Source organism: Pseudorca crassidens, chromosome X, assembly GCF_039906515.1.
Source record: "Pseudorca crassidens isolate mPseCra1 chromosome X, mPseCra1.hap1, whole genome shotgun sequence".
NCBI lineage: Eukaryota > Metazoa > Chordata > Mammalia > Artiodactyla > Delphinidae > Pseudorca > Pseudorca crassidens.
The window spans coordinates 121,195,274-121,209,400 of record NC_090317.1 but is presented as its reverse complement, the minus strand read 5'-3'; the positions used below and the strand labels follow the sequence as shown (position 1 = coordinate 121,209,400).

At 41.2% G+C, this 14,127-nt stretch overlaps 1 protein-coding gene across 4 annotated transcripts in view; it reads right to left on the bottom strand.

Annotated features, from left to right (window-relative positions):
- Nucleotides 1-14,127, bottom strand: part of ACE2 (angiotensin converting enzyme 2) — a 65,389-nt gene that overhangs the window by 29,589 nt on the left and 21,673 nt on the right. For 3 of the 4 annotated variants that reach the window (XM_067723037.1, XM_067723038.1, XM_067723036.1), the window contains exons 3-7: nucleotides 9,456-9,614; nucleotides 6,060-6,150; nucleotides 5,483-5,626; nucleotides 3,998-4,110; nucleotides 1,319-1,424 (exon numbers count right to left, since the gene is read on the bottom strand). In XM_067723037.1, the coding sequence (XP_067579138.1) occupies nucleotides 1,319-1,424; nucleotides 3,998-4,110; nucleotides 5,483-5,626; nucleotides 6,060-6,150; nucleotides 9,456-9,614 (613 nt within the window). Of the gene's footprint in view, nucleotides 1-1,318; nucleotides 1,433-3,997; nucleotides 4,111-5,482; nucleotides 5,627-6,059; nucleotides 6,151-9,455; nucleotides 9,615-14,127 lie in introns of those variants that run through there. The other variant, XM_067723039.1, reaches the window with a different exon arrangement.

Genomic DNA, 14,127 nt, shown 5'->3' with positions numbered 1-14,127 from the left:
CAGTTCTGAGCGTGATATTTGAAGAGGGACATCAACAAAGGATAGCTTGTCCAAAGGAGAACAAGTAGAAAAGTGAGATTTTAAAGAATGGTTGAAAAATCTATGTAGGATATTTAACATAAAAGAAGAAAATAGTGTATACGTGATGATAACAGTAATACTCACTAAAATATACTGAGTACGTACTCTTGTGCCAGGTGCTACGCTGTGCCTTGACCGTGGTTGCTTATAAATCTCTAGAAGGCCAATCTTGTGGAAGAAGAATGGACATATTCTGGGTAACCTCATAGCATGGAATTAGGCAAAATGAATGGAAGGCATTAGAGGGGTGCTGATTCACCTCCACATAAGGTAGGACTTTAGGTTAGTTTACTTTGGAAGGAAGAAGGAGCCACCTGACAACAGACAGGTTTAAGCAGAAAGTGAATTACCAAAGAACACCTGCCAAAGACACTGTAGAGAGTATTTATATATTGCTTTAGAGGAAAAAGTCTCCACTGATCCTTTGTCCAAATTCCCCCCTGCTAAGAGAGAGGCTTGGCTGTGGAGAATCAGCTGTCAGCAACTTAGCTTGACTAGAGTAGGCATGCTATGTATGCAAGACATGAACTTTTCAAACATATATTTTATTTGGCCTCAGCTTCTGGCGTGAGGGAGAGGGGAGGGAGGATGGCCACTCTCTGGTGGGGAATAAGGAGGTTGAATAAAGGGCCCCAGGTCTTGCATGGTCTACAAAAGCTCTATGGCAGGATCCAAAGTTCTTGGAAGATTGATTCTCCTCCTAAGGTAGGCATCTTCCTTCATGATGAAGACTTCATTCATTACTCATATGATTCCAAACCAAGTACTTCTCAGCAAAAGAAATTGTTGCAGTTGAACAATGAACTTAACAAAGCTTTCACTCAGGCTATACCTTAATTCTAGAAAGTCTTTCTCTCACCCCTGACTGCCCCTAGCCAACCAAGCTTCTTTCCTCTGAATATGATGCTAAAATTCCACCTCGAGGATTAGCCAACCAAGTTGATTAATAAAACTTAGCTTCCCCATTTCCACTCTCATTTGTCTAGTGATCTTAAATAACCCCTTTATCCTATGGATTGTGGCCAACATAATAACTCTTTATGTACAAAGTAATGCAACAGAGAACAATTTAAAATGACTTCTCTGTTGAAGACAGTGCTTTCAAACTTTGATTTCTATAATGTTACTAACTTCATTCACAGAATTTTTCAAAAGTTGGGCCTCACTCCAAAAAAACAACTTTATTGGTGGAAATGACAAAGAGCAAAGTACACAAAGAATTCCTGGAGTTTCTTACCAAGCAAATGGGCAGGGAGGCATCCAGTCGGACTGATACGGGAAGGGTAGGCATCCATCAACTTTGCCCTCACATAAGCGTGAAGTTGTTCATATAATGGTTTAATCTGAAAAGCTCAGGAAGAGAGTTTAAGACCAAGAATAGCCTATTTCCAATCCCCAACACTAAAAATAGGAGCTTCTTTAGACAAGTAGAATTTCCCTAAGTTCCAATTTCTTCTCCTCTGAAATATTCTGGAGAGTTTGAAAGCATTCATTCTTCCCAGATATCGATGATGACTAGTTCCACTGCATAAAGCAATTAACACACCTGGAGGGATACAGATCCCAAAAGGAAGGCAGATGCAAAAAAACATTCATACTTCCTTCATTTTTAAACTGAAGTATCATTTACATATAAAATTCAACCATTTTAAAATATATAGTTTCGTGAGTTTTAATAAAAGTATACTGTTGGACAACCATCACTACCGCTTGGTTTTAGAACATTTCCAACACTCCCCAAAGTTTCCTTGCACCCATTTGCAGTCAACTCCATTCCCACCCCCAGCCCCAGCTGATCACTGAACTGATTTCTTTCTCTATCGTTTTGCCTATTCTGCACATTTCATATAAATGAAACCATACAATACGTGACCTTTCATGTCTGGCTTCCTTCACTTGGCTTAATGCTTTTTAGGTTAATCCATGTTGTTGCATGTATCAGTGTTCATTCCTTTTTATTACTGAGTAACATTTCATTGTATGAATACATCAGAGTTTGCTTCATTTAGTATCTTAAGGATAAAATTCACCAGTTGAAGGATGACTAGGTTGTCTGCAGTTTGGGGCTATTATGAGTAATATCTCTATAAACATTCATGCATAAGTCTTTGTATGGCTATATGTTTTCATTTCTTTCACATAGATCGCTAAGAGTGAAATACCATAGTCATATGGTAAGTATGTGCTTAACTTTTTAAGAAAATGCCAAACCATTTTCCAAAATGGCTGTACCATTTTACATTTCTGTCCGTAGCACTTAGTACTGTCAGTCTTTTTTTTTTTTTTTTTTCTTATTTTGGCTGTGCCGGGTCTTAGTTGTGGCACGCGGGATCTTGAGTTGCGGCATGCAGACTCCTAAGTGCGGCATGCATGCAGGATCTAGTTCCCCAACCAGGGATCGAACCCCGGCCCCCTGCATTGGGAGCGCAGAGTCTTACCCACTGGACCACCAGGGAAGTCCCTGTTAGTCTGTTTTAATCACAGCCATTCTGGTGGGAATGTAGTGGGCTTTTTTTTTTTAATTGAAGTATAGTTGATTTACACTGTTGTGTTAGTTTCAGGTGTACAGCAAAGTGATTCAGTTGTGTGTGTGTGTGTGTGTGTATATATGTATATACATTCACATATACATACATATATTATTTTTCAGATTCTTTTCCATTATAGGTTATTATAAGATATTGAATATAGTTCCCTGTGCTATACAGTAGAACCTTGTTGTTTATCTATTTTATATATAGTAGTGTGTATCTGTTAATCTCAAACTCTTAATTTATCCCTCCCCCGCTTCCCCTCTGGTAACCGTAAGTTTGTTTTCTATGTCTGTGAGTCTGTTTCTGTTTTGTAGATAAGTTCATTTGTGTCATCTTTTTAGATTCCACATATAAGTGATATCATATGATATTTGTCTTTCCCTGTCTGACTTCACTTAGTATGATAATCTCTAGGTCCATCCATGTTGCTGCAAATGGCATTATTTCATTCATTTTTATGCCTGAGTAATATTCCATTGTGTATATATATATACCACATCTTCTTTTTCCATTCATCTGTCAATGGACACAGGCTGCTTCCATGTCTTGGGTATTGTAAGCAGTGCTGCTGTGAACATTGGGGTGCGTGTATCCTTTCAAATCAGTGTTTTCCTCTTTTCCGGATATATGCCTAGGAGTGGGAGCGCTGGATCATATGGTAACTCTGTTTGTGGTGGTTCTTAATCATGGTTTTAATGTGCATTTCCCTAATAACGTTTTATTTGCTTATTTGCCATTTGTGTAATTTCTTTGATGATGTACTTACTCACATCTCTCGCCCATTTCTTTTTCGGGGGGGTTGTTTGTCCTACTTCCGTTTTTGATAGCTCTGCCCAGCTATGGCTGTGACAGAACAGCTTCACATAAGAAGCTGGAAGGCATGGGGATGTGGAGGTCAAAATGAAGGAAGAGCGAGACATTGAGAGGTGTCTATGGGGCACTTATAATAGGACTCTCCCTTCCCTAGAACATCTTCCTTAGCCAAAGATAAGGAAACAACAGTATCAAGTGTGCTGAGGAAGGAGGCAAAGCCTGTGGCTCTGCTAACAAAGGAAGACAGCACAGGCCCCACCTAGCTCCTGAAACCCATGCCTTCTTATAATGTAAAAGACCGCTCCTTCCTATAGTCTTTCCTTCTCATAATCTTCCTGTTGGTAATTGCTGCTCAATGGCTAAAAGGGAGAGAAGAGCAGAGCAATTCCAATCATCTGCAGCAGTTGCCCTGTGATTCTTTACAATCTTGCCAGGCTCTAATATTCCATAACTCTGAGGCCTGGGAACGACCAGCCAGTGTGTTAAGAACAAGCCAGAATGCTTTTGGTCCCTGTCCCTTCTTCCTGCATGCTGCCCTACGTCCGTCTCTGCAGACAGTTCCTTGTTACCTCTGCAAAGGTACGTTCCACATCTGTGATCAACTGGTCGCGGCTGTAGTCATAGTCACCTGCCCCCGTCACTTCATAATCTCCTCTCCAATAGTCCCCATAGTCCTCATAATCTGTTTTTAAAAAGAAGAAAAATGAGAACATCTGGAAAGAAGAGATAAAGCACAATATACACAGAATAGCTTTCCTGGGAGGTTAAAAACTCCAAAAACCTATCACATTTTTATTGCCCTTCTAAATATCAACTCAAAGGGATGCAAATAAATAATAACACTAGCTAATGTGTCCAAATTTTAATTCATTATCTCATCTACAAAGCACAAAAACTCTACAAGACAGACAGTATTATAATCCCCGTGGTGCAGGGTAACAGCCTGCTCTTGGCCGGTTAAACGATTCGTCCAAGGTCACACAACTGGTGAGGGGCAGAGGCGCACTCCGAGTCTCCTAACCCCAGGTCTCTACTCTCTCCATAGGTCAATTTGCATCCTTAGCTTTAAAACGTGTGACTGGATCTTTAAATTCTCATTTTGCTCAGGGCCTTATATTTTCAAATCTAACCCAACTCATCTTGGACACGGCCACAGTGGGCCTGTGTTTGCTGGCAAATTGTACGTATGCTTCATGTAGTGTCTTGTTATCGGGAAATGCAAGCTTGTGTCAGGGTAATAGTTAGTAAAGTTTGTAAATGTATTTTAGCAACTTTTATTTTTACATGCACGTTGGCAATGGATGATCAGGAAGATGAGGAGACAAGTAAATATTTGGATGGAAGGATGTGGCGATGGGCTCCTGTCTCCAGCTTGCCTGTGGCTTGAGAATATGAGTTTAAGTGGTAGTGAAAGACATTTAGAAAGAACAGATGAAAAATGTTTTTCCTTCCTCAACCCCAGAGCATAAATGAATTCATAATGCCATGGCTTCGGCTCATTATTCAGGCTGGAGGGTAAGTTAAGAGATATGGAAATTCCTCACCATGTTAAGATTTTGATGACCACGTGATTTGAGTTATAATTACAACTACAGAGAATAGTAGGTTTCCAGCCTAAACTACTGTGATTTGTTCCGTTCTGGGATACCACTCTGACGTAAACACACAAATGACCTTTGAGAACGAACTGTGGCCAGATGGGAGTTTAGGGGAGAGATGGTGTCTCTGACTCTCATCCTTTCTGGTAAATAGAATCGATCAATCCCCCAGACTACCTCAGGAACCCTCGGGGGCCTGAGCCCTTCCCAGACAACTGATTTGTTTGAGGCCTGGTAACTTAGTCTCACTCTTGAGCCCTTTCAACTGTACAATGTCAATTCACCTTTCCTTACTCCCTGGTGGTCTCCTCTTTGAGACACGTAACCTAATTGTTCAGCAGGTGACTGTTAAATTAGGAATACCCCTTAGATCAAAGGGCAGGCTTGGTGATTCATAAGAAATAGCCCCGAAGCCCTGCAGAGAGCTTCAGAACCGCCACAGCCCAGCAAACTCACTGTTGGCTCTGGCCATCTCATTTTCCAGGACCACATACTCTTCATATAATGGCCTCAGCTGCTTGCCGACCTCAGCCCTCCAGCCTTCCCAAGCCCAGAGTCTCCGATTGTAGTCTTTGCTGTTTTCCATTATGTCATCCAAACCTATTATCGCAAAGTACCCAAAGGGAAATAAACATGCATTTGTAAAGTTTTTATTTGTAAAGACTTATATGAAATTTAAAGAATTAAAAGGCTGGCAGACATCAAGGTCATTAAGTTGTTCAATGAAATCTCATGATTCGTTCATTTCCTCACCCTTATTATAGTTTCAAAAGATTTCTGCAGAGAAAATAAACCACTGAGATCATTGAACTATTAATTTCATTAGATTACTTGAGTGTGACAAAATTCCCAGTGCAGTTTTGTTAAAACTTAAAAGAGCATCTGTGTGCTGAAACACACACATTTGGAATCTTCCCCTCTTTAGATGATCCATCTGAAAGGCACAATGTCGTCATCCAATGTTAATCTCATTTTTAAAGCTTGGAATAAAAAAAGGAAATTTTATAATCACTGCTCAAAATTAATAGCCCACCTGGTTCAAGTACTAAGCACTCCTGTGTATTTGGGTCCAAAACTTTCCCACTACTGTAGATGGTGCTCATTGTACTTAGAATTGCGTTCAACTGCAAATTAAAGATAATAAACAATGTTAAAAGTGGAAGATGTACAAAAGAGAATGCTAATGCAGAGATGTCCTTTCAACCATGTGATTTTTTTATGCCTCAAAATACAGCAGTTCACATCTTCTTGGCTAAGTATCTTCTTTCATGTAGGGTTGGAACACCTCAGTTAAATTTTCCCACCGTCGACTAGCACAGACGGGCCTTCTTATAAGCACATGATAAATATATGTGGAGTGACTAAAAAAACAAAACAGAACAGATCTACCAAAATCCCAAGAATGTTTCTCACCCACACACGCACAGAGCAGTGCGTTTCTTATTCCATTCAGCCTTCACTGAGTGCACATTTGTTGAACATCTGCTATGTCCTACACTCTGACAATTATGACATGAACAAGTCACTGGTCCTCAAGGACCCCACAATCATGCGACAGTGAGACAATCATGAAACCAATGATTACATAATAGAGTGACAGGTACTATAACTGTGGCCAAAAAGTGATGTGGCAGCATGGGGGGGTGTGGATAAATTAATAACCTGGAGATTCAGGAATGGCTTCAAAGAGGGGGCACAATAGAGCTGTGTCTTGGAAGAGAGGTAGGAATTGGTCAAGTAGAGAAGGGAAGTAGAGGACAGAGCTTACAAGACAGAAGAAGGTTGAGAAAGACAAGGCATTTTCAGGGAGTGGTGACATGAGAGAGAAAACTGGGGTAGTGATGTTGATTGAGGGGCATGGAGGATGGGAGAATAGAGAGGGAAGTAGGGGCAGATCATGAGCAGCCTTCTATGCCTTACTGAAGAGTTTAACTTTTACCCTGTAGGTAAAGGAGCATAAAGGTAATAGAGTAAAGCAGTGCTACTCAAAGTATGGTCCATGGACCAGTGCAAGTCAGCAAATAGTTTGTTTCTCGTCTATGAGAAGCACAGGAATTGAGAGAATAAAGGTTTATAAACTTTTAAAAACGATTTGATATTTCCATGACAGTTAAGCATGTGATCAATGAAATTAACCAAGCACTGATCTGCAATGGATTGAAAATAAAGAAAGATAGGGAAGAAGGGAGGGAGGAAGGAAGAAAGGAAAGAAGGAAGGAAGGAAGGAAGGAAGGAAGGGAGGGAGGGAGGGAGGGAGGGAGGGAGGGAGGGACTGGTTCTCTCCCATAGATGATTTAAGAATCACTGGATGAACGGCCCTGTTTCCCCTTCTCCTATTTCTCTCTTCCGTTATTCCTTCACTCTACTACAAGAGCCATTATCCTAAAACATGAAACAGATCTCATGCTTAAAACTTCAACAAGATCCCACAGTCCAAAGGAATAAACCCAAGTCCCTTACCATGGCACAAAACCCCTCCTGCTCTCTTTCTCTACCTGCTTTTTCCATCTCCCCTCCTTCCTCTCCATTGAATTCATGCATCCTTGAGTCTCCCCTCCTCCCAAACACTTCAAGCTCTTCTTACACGCATTTCAGTGATTTTTAATCCTGGCTGCACATCAGAATTATCTGGGGATCTTTTTAAAATACAATGTCCAGTTTCCACCTAGACTAGACCAAGCTCTAGATTGTAACAGAGCAACGGGCAAGACGGTGTCCTTGTGGAAAAGATGGGGCAGGGCGAAATGGATAAAATAAAGTGGATTAATAACTATTTGAATAATGGGCCCCAAAGAATGCAGAATAATAAACAACAGCTTGTAGGAAGACACAGGCCATATGGTTTGACCTTTGTCCTTATCGTGCATTTTTCTTTTTATAGATGCAGATAAGAACACAGTACCAGAGGGCAAGCAGCTGAGAAAGACTTTGATGTTAAATAGGCAAATCTTTTAGATAAAAATATTTCAATAGATCAAATCAAGGGTCTGTAAATTATGATTTGCAGACCGAATCCTGTCTGCTGCCTGTTTTTGTGAAGTTTTATTGGAACACAGCCATGCCCATTTGTTTCTGTGTTAGCTGCGGCTGATTTCCCGCAACAAGAGCAGACTGACTCAGTGGGACAGAGACAGTATGGCCCACTAACCTAAAATATCTACTATCGTCCCCTTTACAGAAAGAAAGTTTGCTGACTCCTGGGCTAGAGAGATAGCATGAGAGATTTTTATTTTAACAGGGGTGAATGTAGGCTTTCTTGAATTTAGACAAACTACCTACATAAGAATAGAATTTTCAAAGGTATCATTTTTGGAGCAACATTGCTGGAAGAGATTTGGAGACTTTCTTGACAGTGATGTTGAGATGAATCAACCATGGAATTTGACTGTCAAAAAACCAAAGCAAGCAAACAGGAGCCTAATGTAATCCTGGGCTGTCTTAGTAGATGTAAAGCACAGGAGGCAGGATGTCGTACCCCTGCTCACCTCCAGGCAGACCCAAACCCACTCGGAGGGCTGTGTTCAGTCCAAGGATACTGACAAAATGAAGCCAGCAACTAGGACTGGTTAGGGAACTTGAAACCATCGTATAAGGAAAAATGGACAGAGTGAAGGATGTTTAGCCTAGAGAAGAAAAGACTCAACTAGTTAAAAAAAAAATTACCTGCCTTCCTTTATTTAAAGACCATTATGGGAGAGAGCAATTTGGCTTGAGAAGGCGGTACAGAGTGGAGGAAAAGCACTTTATGCTCAATGGAAGGAGTATCTTGCCATCAGTTAGAGGGACCCACATACGGAACTGGCCTCTTGGAAAGAAGTGAGTCGCCCATCCCTGAAGCAGTTTGAGCTGGGGTGGTTTAGCCATTTGTTAAAGAAGTTGCAGAGGAGAGTCAAGAGTCAAAGGGGTGGGGGAGGATCAGACGACATGCAGGGCTTCTCAAGCTTAGCACCACTGACGCTTTGGACCAGACGACTCTTGTCTTTGGGGGCTTCCTTGCGCCTTGTAGTGTTTAGCAGCATCCCTACCCGCCAGATGCCAACAGCACCCCTCAACAGTTGTAAAAACCAAAAATGTCTCCAGATATTGTCAAATGTCCCTGGCGGGCAAAATCACTCCCGGTTGAGAAGCACGGACATGGACTAAGTGCCTGGTCCTCAGGAAGGTGACCTCTGTCACTGTGTCCATATACACCACAGCGCCCTTAGAATCGTGCTTTAACAATGTGTCCCAACATACCAGTGTCCTACTTCACTCTCAAAGGATATCGGTTTGGATGATAAGTTACGTGGCCACCCTACCGAGGCACAGAGCTCTTTCTATTGTGAGCATTGCTATCTTGGCAGATAAAGGCAGCAGCCAGGGGTGATATTAATGTTTAAGATTTCCCCAATATTTCAACTCTTGGGGTCAATGCTAGCATGTCACGTACTCGTTTGCTCTTGTCTGCTGAGAGCACTGAGGTCCCAGTCTGCTGAAGGACCTGCAATTGACGCTTGAGTGTGAGATTCCGAATTTCTTCTAGTGGATAAGTTTTGGCAATCCTGGATTGTGCTTCATAAAAGGCAGACCATTTGGCCCCGGCTGCATTCTGAAACGACAAAAAAAAAAATAATAATAATAATAATAAAGTTGAAGTTAGAATGGCACTGCTCGAACAGATAGAACAGAAGATATAGTCCAAAGAGCATCTGGTGGAACATTTAATATTTCCTGAGTGATTTAATTCTCTACTTTGCTGAAGGTCAAAGTTTAGGTTAAGAGTGACCAAGCCACACTTGGTCACACTCTCTTTCTGACCTAGTGCTTAGTTTTCCCAAGGGTCCTGTCCCCAGAACCGGAAGTGAATTCTCACAGATGATTCATGTTGTGAGGCCCTGGAAGGTATGGTCTTAGCACTTGTGACGTGGGCGAGTTGTTCAAGGATTCAAGGACGAGTGCTCTAAAGGGAGAGTCCAGCAGAGCTCAGAGCGGACTTCCTGGGCATACAGCTCCTCATGGCGATGAGAACCGTAAGAAATGAGAACCAGTTTACAGGAAGCTCCATGGTGCCATGATTTACCAGAGATTCTGATCTTAAAGTATGATCCCCAGTCAAGGTTGCCCAGAACATGGCCATTTGGTAGCTGTGGTGATTTTCTACCAGCAAAAGAAACCAATAAGCAGGTGATGATGCCAGGATTCACTTGCCCCCCCATCTTGACCATCAGTAAGCAAGTGGACTTCTCCAGACTTATCCAATGCAGTCTTCTCTCAGCGCACAAGCTCATTTCCATTTATCAAAGACTGAAATGAGCAACTATTTTGTACATTGTACTTCTCCAGACCCTATAAAAGAGGTAGCATATGAGGCAAGTAAGAACTCCATTCCTTGAGTCAGACACTTCTGACTAGCTATTGTGACCCTGAACAAATTACTTAGCCTCTCTGAGTCATGTTACCTTACTCGGAAAATGAGAGTAATAATAGTAGAACTTACCTCAAAGGGTTGCTGTAAAGGCGAGAAAATTTAACAAGCAATATAATGCCTATCAAAGTGCCTGATATATCCCAAGCATTTAAAAATCATAGCTACTTTATCACTTACAGGGAAAAAAGTCCTTGTCCTTAAGTGGCTGACAGTTTTATCAAACAGATAAGATACGCATCGTGAATGTTTCACTACTGAAACAAGAGCATATGATAATGTATAAACTATGAGTGGGGCTAAGCAGTTCCTGTTACAGGGACCAGATTTGGCAAGCCCTCCTGGAGGAGGTGGAACTTAAGACAGACCTTAAAGTAGGTAGGAGATAGATGGGTGTAGAGTACTTTGCAAAATAATTTACCTCATTTGGTCTTCTTAACAACCCCACGAGATAGAAAATTATTCTATTTCCATTTTTCCTATGTGTAGAAAGGGGCTAAGAGAAATAAAAAGTGGAGCTGGTAACTAGATGCCAGCATCTGAATCCTGGATCCTGTGGTGGGCAGACACTAAGATGGCTCCTGTGATGCCTCCTTCCTGCTGGGGCACCCTTGTGTCCCCCTCCCCTTGAGGGTGAGCAGGACCTGTGCCTCACTTCTAACTGGGAGAATATAGCAAAAGTGGCAGGATATACATGTTTATGTTACATAAGGTTGCCATTTTTATCTTGCCAGAAGACTCTCCCTTGCTGATTTTGATGCAGCAAGATGCCATGTTGTGAACTATCCTATGGATAGGGCCACATGGTGAGGAATTGAAGATGGCCTCTGACTGACATCCTAAGGACCTCAGTTCAGCAACATATGAGGATCTAAATGCTACCACTAACCACATTAGCTTGGAAGTGGATTCATCCCCAGTTGAGCTGCAGATGAGACCACAGCTCTAGCCGGGACCTTGATTGTAAGCTTATGAGACTCAGAAGCAGATCCAGCTAAGGTGTGCCTGGAGTCCCGCCCCACAGGAACTGTGAGATAACAAGTGTGTGTTGTTTTAAGCTACTACGCTTGTAGTAATCTCTTACTCAATAGAAAACTAGCACAGATTCCAAAGCAGGACTCCAGACATGACTGCACTCTCTAGACCAAGGAATTTTACTTTTATCCTGTAAATACTAGGGAGTCACTTAGGGGTTGCAAGCAGGTGTGTGACATGATGAAAGTGGTGCAGGAAAGGGACAACAACGGATCAGACAAGAGATGAAGGGAATAGTTGCAGTGAAATGGAAAAAGATTTCTCTCTTTATTGAGCACACACAACCCCTCAGGAACTACTTCTCAGTTAATCTTCACAAACAATCTTGTGAGGTAGTTGTGATTGTCTCCACTTCACAAATGAGGGAAATGAGGCACAGAGCAGGTAAGTAACTTTGCCTAGGTCACACAGCTAGCAACTGGAAGAAACAGGGTGTCAACCCAGAAATGTTTACCTCCAAAGCTAATGCTCATAACCACTGGCTATAGATTCGACATATTCTGTTCTTGTCTCTAACATGCCCGAATGAGAGGGAGTGAGCTATGGAAAGAGGAGTTCGGTCTACAGCACAAATTCATTCATGCAACCCACCACTCACCTCTCTGTCCCTACCCTTTTTCATCCAATCCAGAATGACTGACAGCAAAATTTCTAGTAAAACTTTGATCCCAAATTAAGGCAATTCTTTTCTTTTCAATCTACTTTGGAAACAGCTCATTATTCCCAAAAGGCCCCAATCTTAAAATATTTTTTAAAAATTATACTGCATGTGGGAACTTTGAAGATATCTGTTTTATTTTATTTATCGCTACCATATACAAGTGTTATACTTTATATCACAAAAAAATTACTTTATGTTGCCTTGAATTTTGGCCCCTGAGGACACACTGTTCCATCCCAAGCTGTTCTTTTTAATATTGCTTACAATCTATTCCATATTCATGCTATAAGGCTCCCAAGCCTACATAAAACTGACAGCTTAGAAGTTATACAGAGAATCAAAGTCAGTTCATACATACCAACCAAGTAACACAGACAGTGCTTGAGAGCTATATGTCATTTTTGGATTTGAATGATGAATGAATTGAAGCATATACAGTAACCTACGTAGTTACAGGGTTCAAAAGGAACCATTACAAATCAAATAAGTGGCATCCCATACTGCCTCTGTGCAAAGGCAGGAGAGCAGCAGCTAACACAGCAAAAGTTTCCACAGCCATTGATGGGGGTTTGGGGTCAAGACACACATTACTCAGTACAATCACAGGAAGTTAGAACCCTCTCTGACTTCCTACATATAACTACAGTGGATACCATATTCTCATCCTACAAGAGATCCTTTGTAATTTCAAGGACTGAAAATGTAAAATCCTAAATTATATTTTAAAACACTCCAAAAGATATCCTGCTCTTTTTGGCCCTAATGATATGCAAGTTAAATATGATTTCATTATGCTTTTAAATGTTTTCATATGAGCTTCGTCTTAAGCCATAGGTCTGTGGTCTCTACACAAATTATGATAGTTTTATATAAACAATTAAAATGCTTTTGTGATAAGTTGTTTGAAATGAAAACAATTAAAATCTCATTTTCTTTTTTTCTATAGTTCACTATCAACCCCTAAACCACTTCTTCCCCTGTAGGTATGAGAGTTCCCTGAAGACAGAAGATGAAAAACTGAACGGAACCTTAGCATCCAAACAGTGACTTGGAGCCCAACAGGCTCCCAGGGAACCCTCCACGCTCAGGTCCCATATGCTGGTCCAGTTTTCATATATAGTTCTCAAAACCACATCAGATTCAAAGATGAAAACTGCCTTGGTTACTTTTCAAATATGCCCAGATACTTGCATATTTTTAAAAACAGCTTATTCTATTCAAGGAAGTAGGTAATCTAAATTACAACAATATTGTTTTGCCATGAGAATCAAAAATTTATTTTTTCTTTTTTCAGATGGGAGGAAGGGGTATGGCTGAACTTTATCTCATAGGGAAAAAGAAAAATCCACTCACACCTGAAACTGGGTCCTGCCAGAAAGTGGCCCACTAGATATATATTTGAGATATTTCATAATAAAAAATATAATGTAGTATAAGTAACATAGCAAATATCACGAAAACCTCTACTCAGATTTTTTAAACGTTGACACTTTGCAATAGTTGCTTGAGACATATTTATTTAGTGGTTAGAATCAATAATACCATATTATATACTCAAAAGTTCCTAAGAGAGTAGATCTTAAATGTTCTCACTACAAAAAAGAAATGGTAGGACTTCCCTGGTGGCACGGTGGTTAAGAATCCACCTGCCAATGCAGGGGACACGGGTTCAATCCCTGGTCCAGGAAGATCCCACATGCCGCGGAGCAACTAAGCCCACGTGCCACAACTACTGAGCCTGCGCTCTAGAGCCCGTGAGCCACAACTACTGAGCCCACATGACACAACTACTGAAGCCTGCATGTCTAGAGCCCATGCTCCGCAACAAGACAAGCCACCACAATGAGCCCGCACACTGCAACGATGAGTAGCCCCCGCTCGCCACAACTAGAGAAAGCCCTCACGGCAACGAAGACACAACACAGCCAAAAATTAATTAATTAATTTTAAAAAACCCACATATTCTTAGAAGTGGAATTGATGGGTTAAAGCAATTTTCAG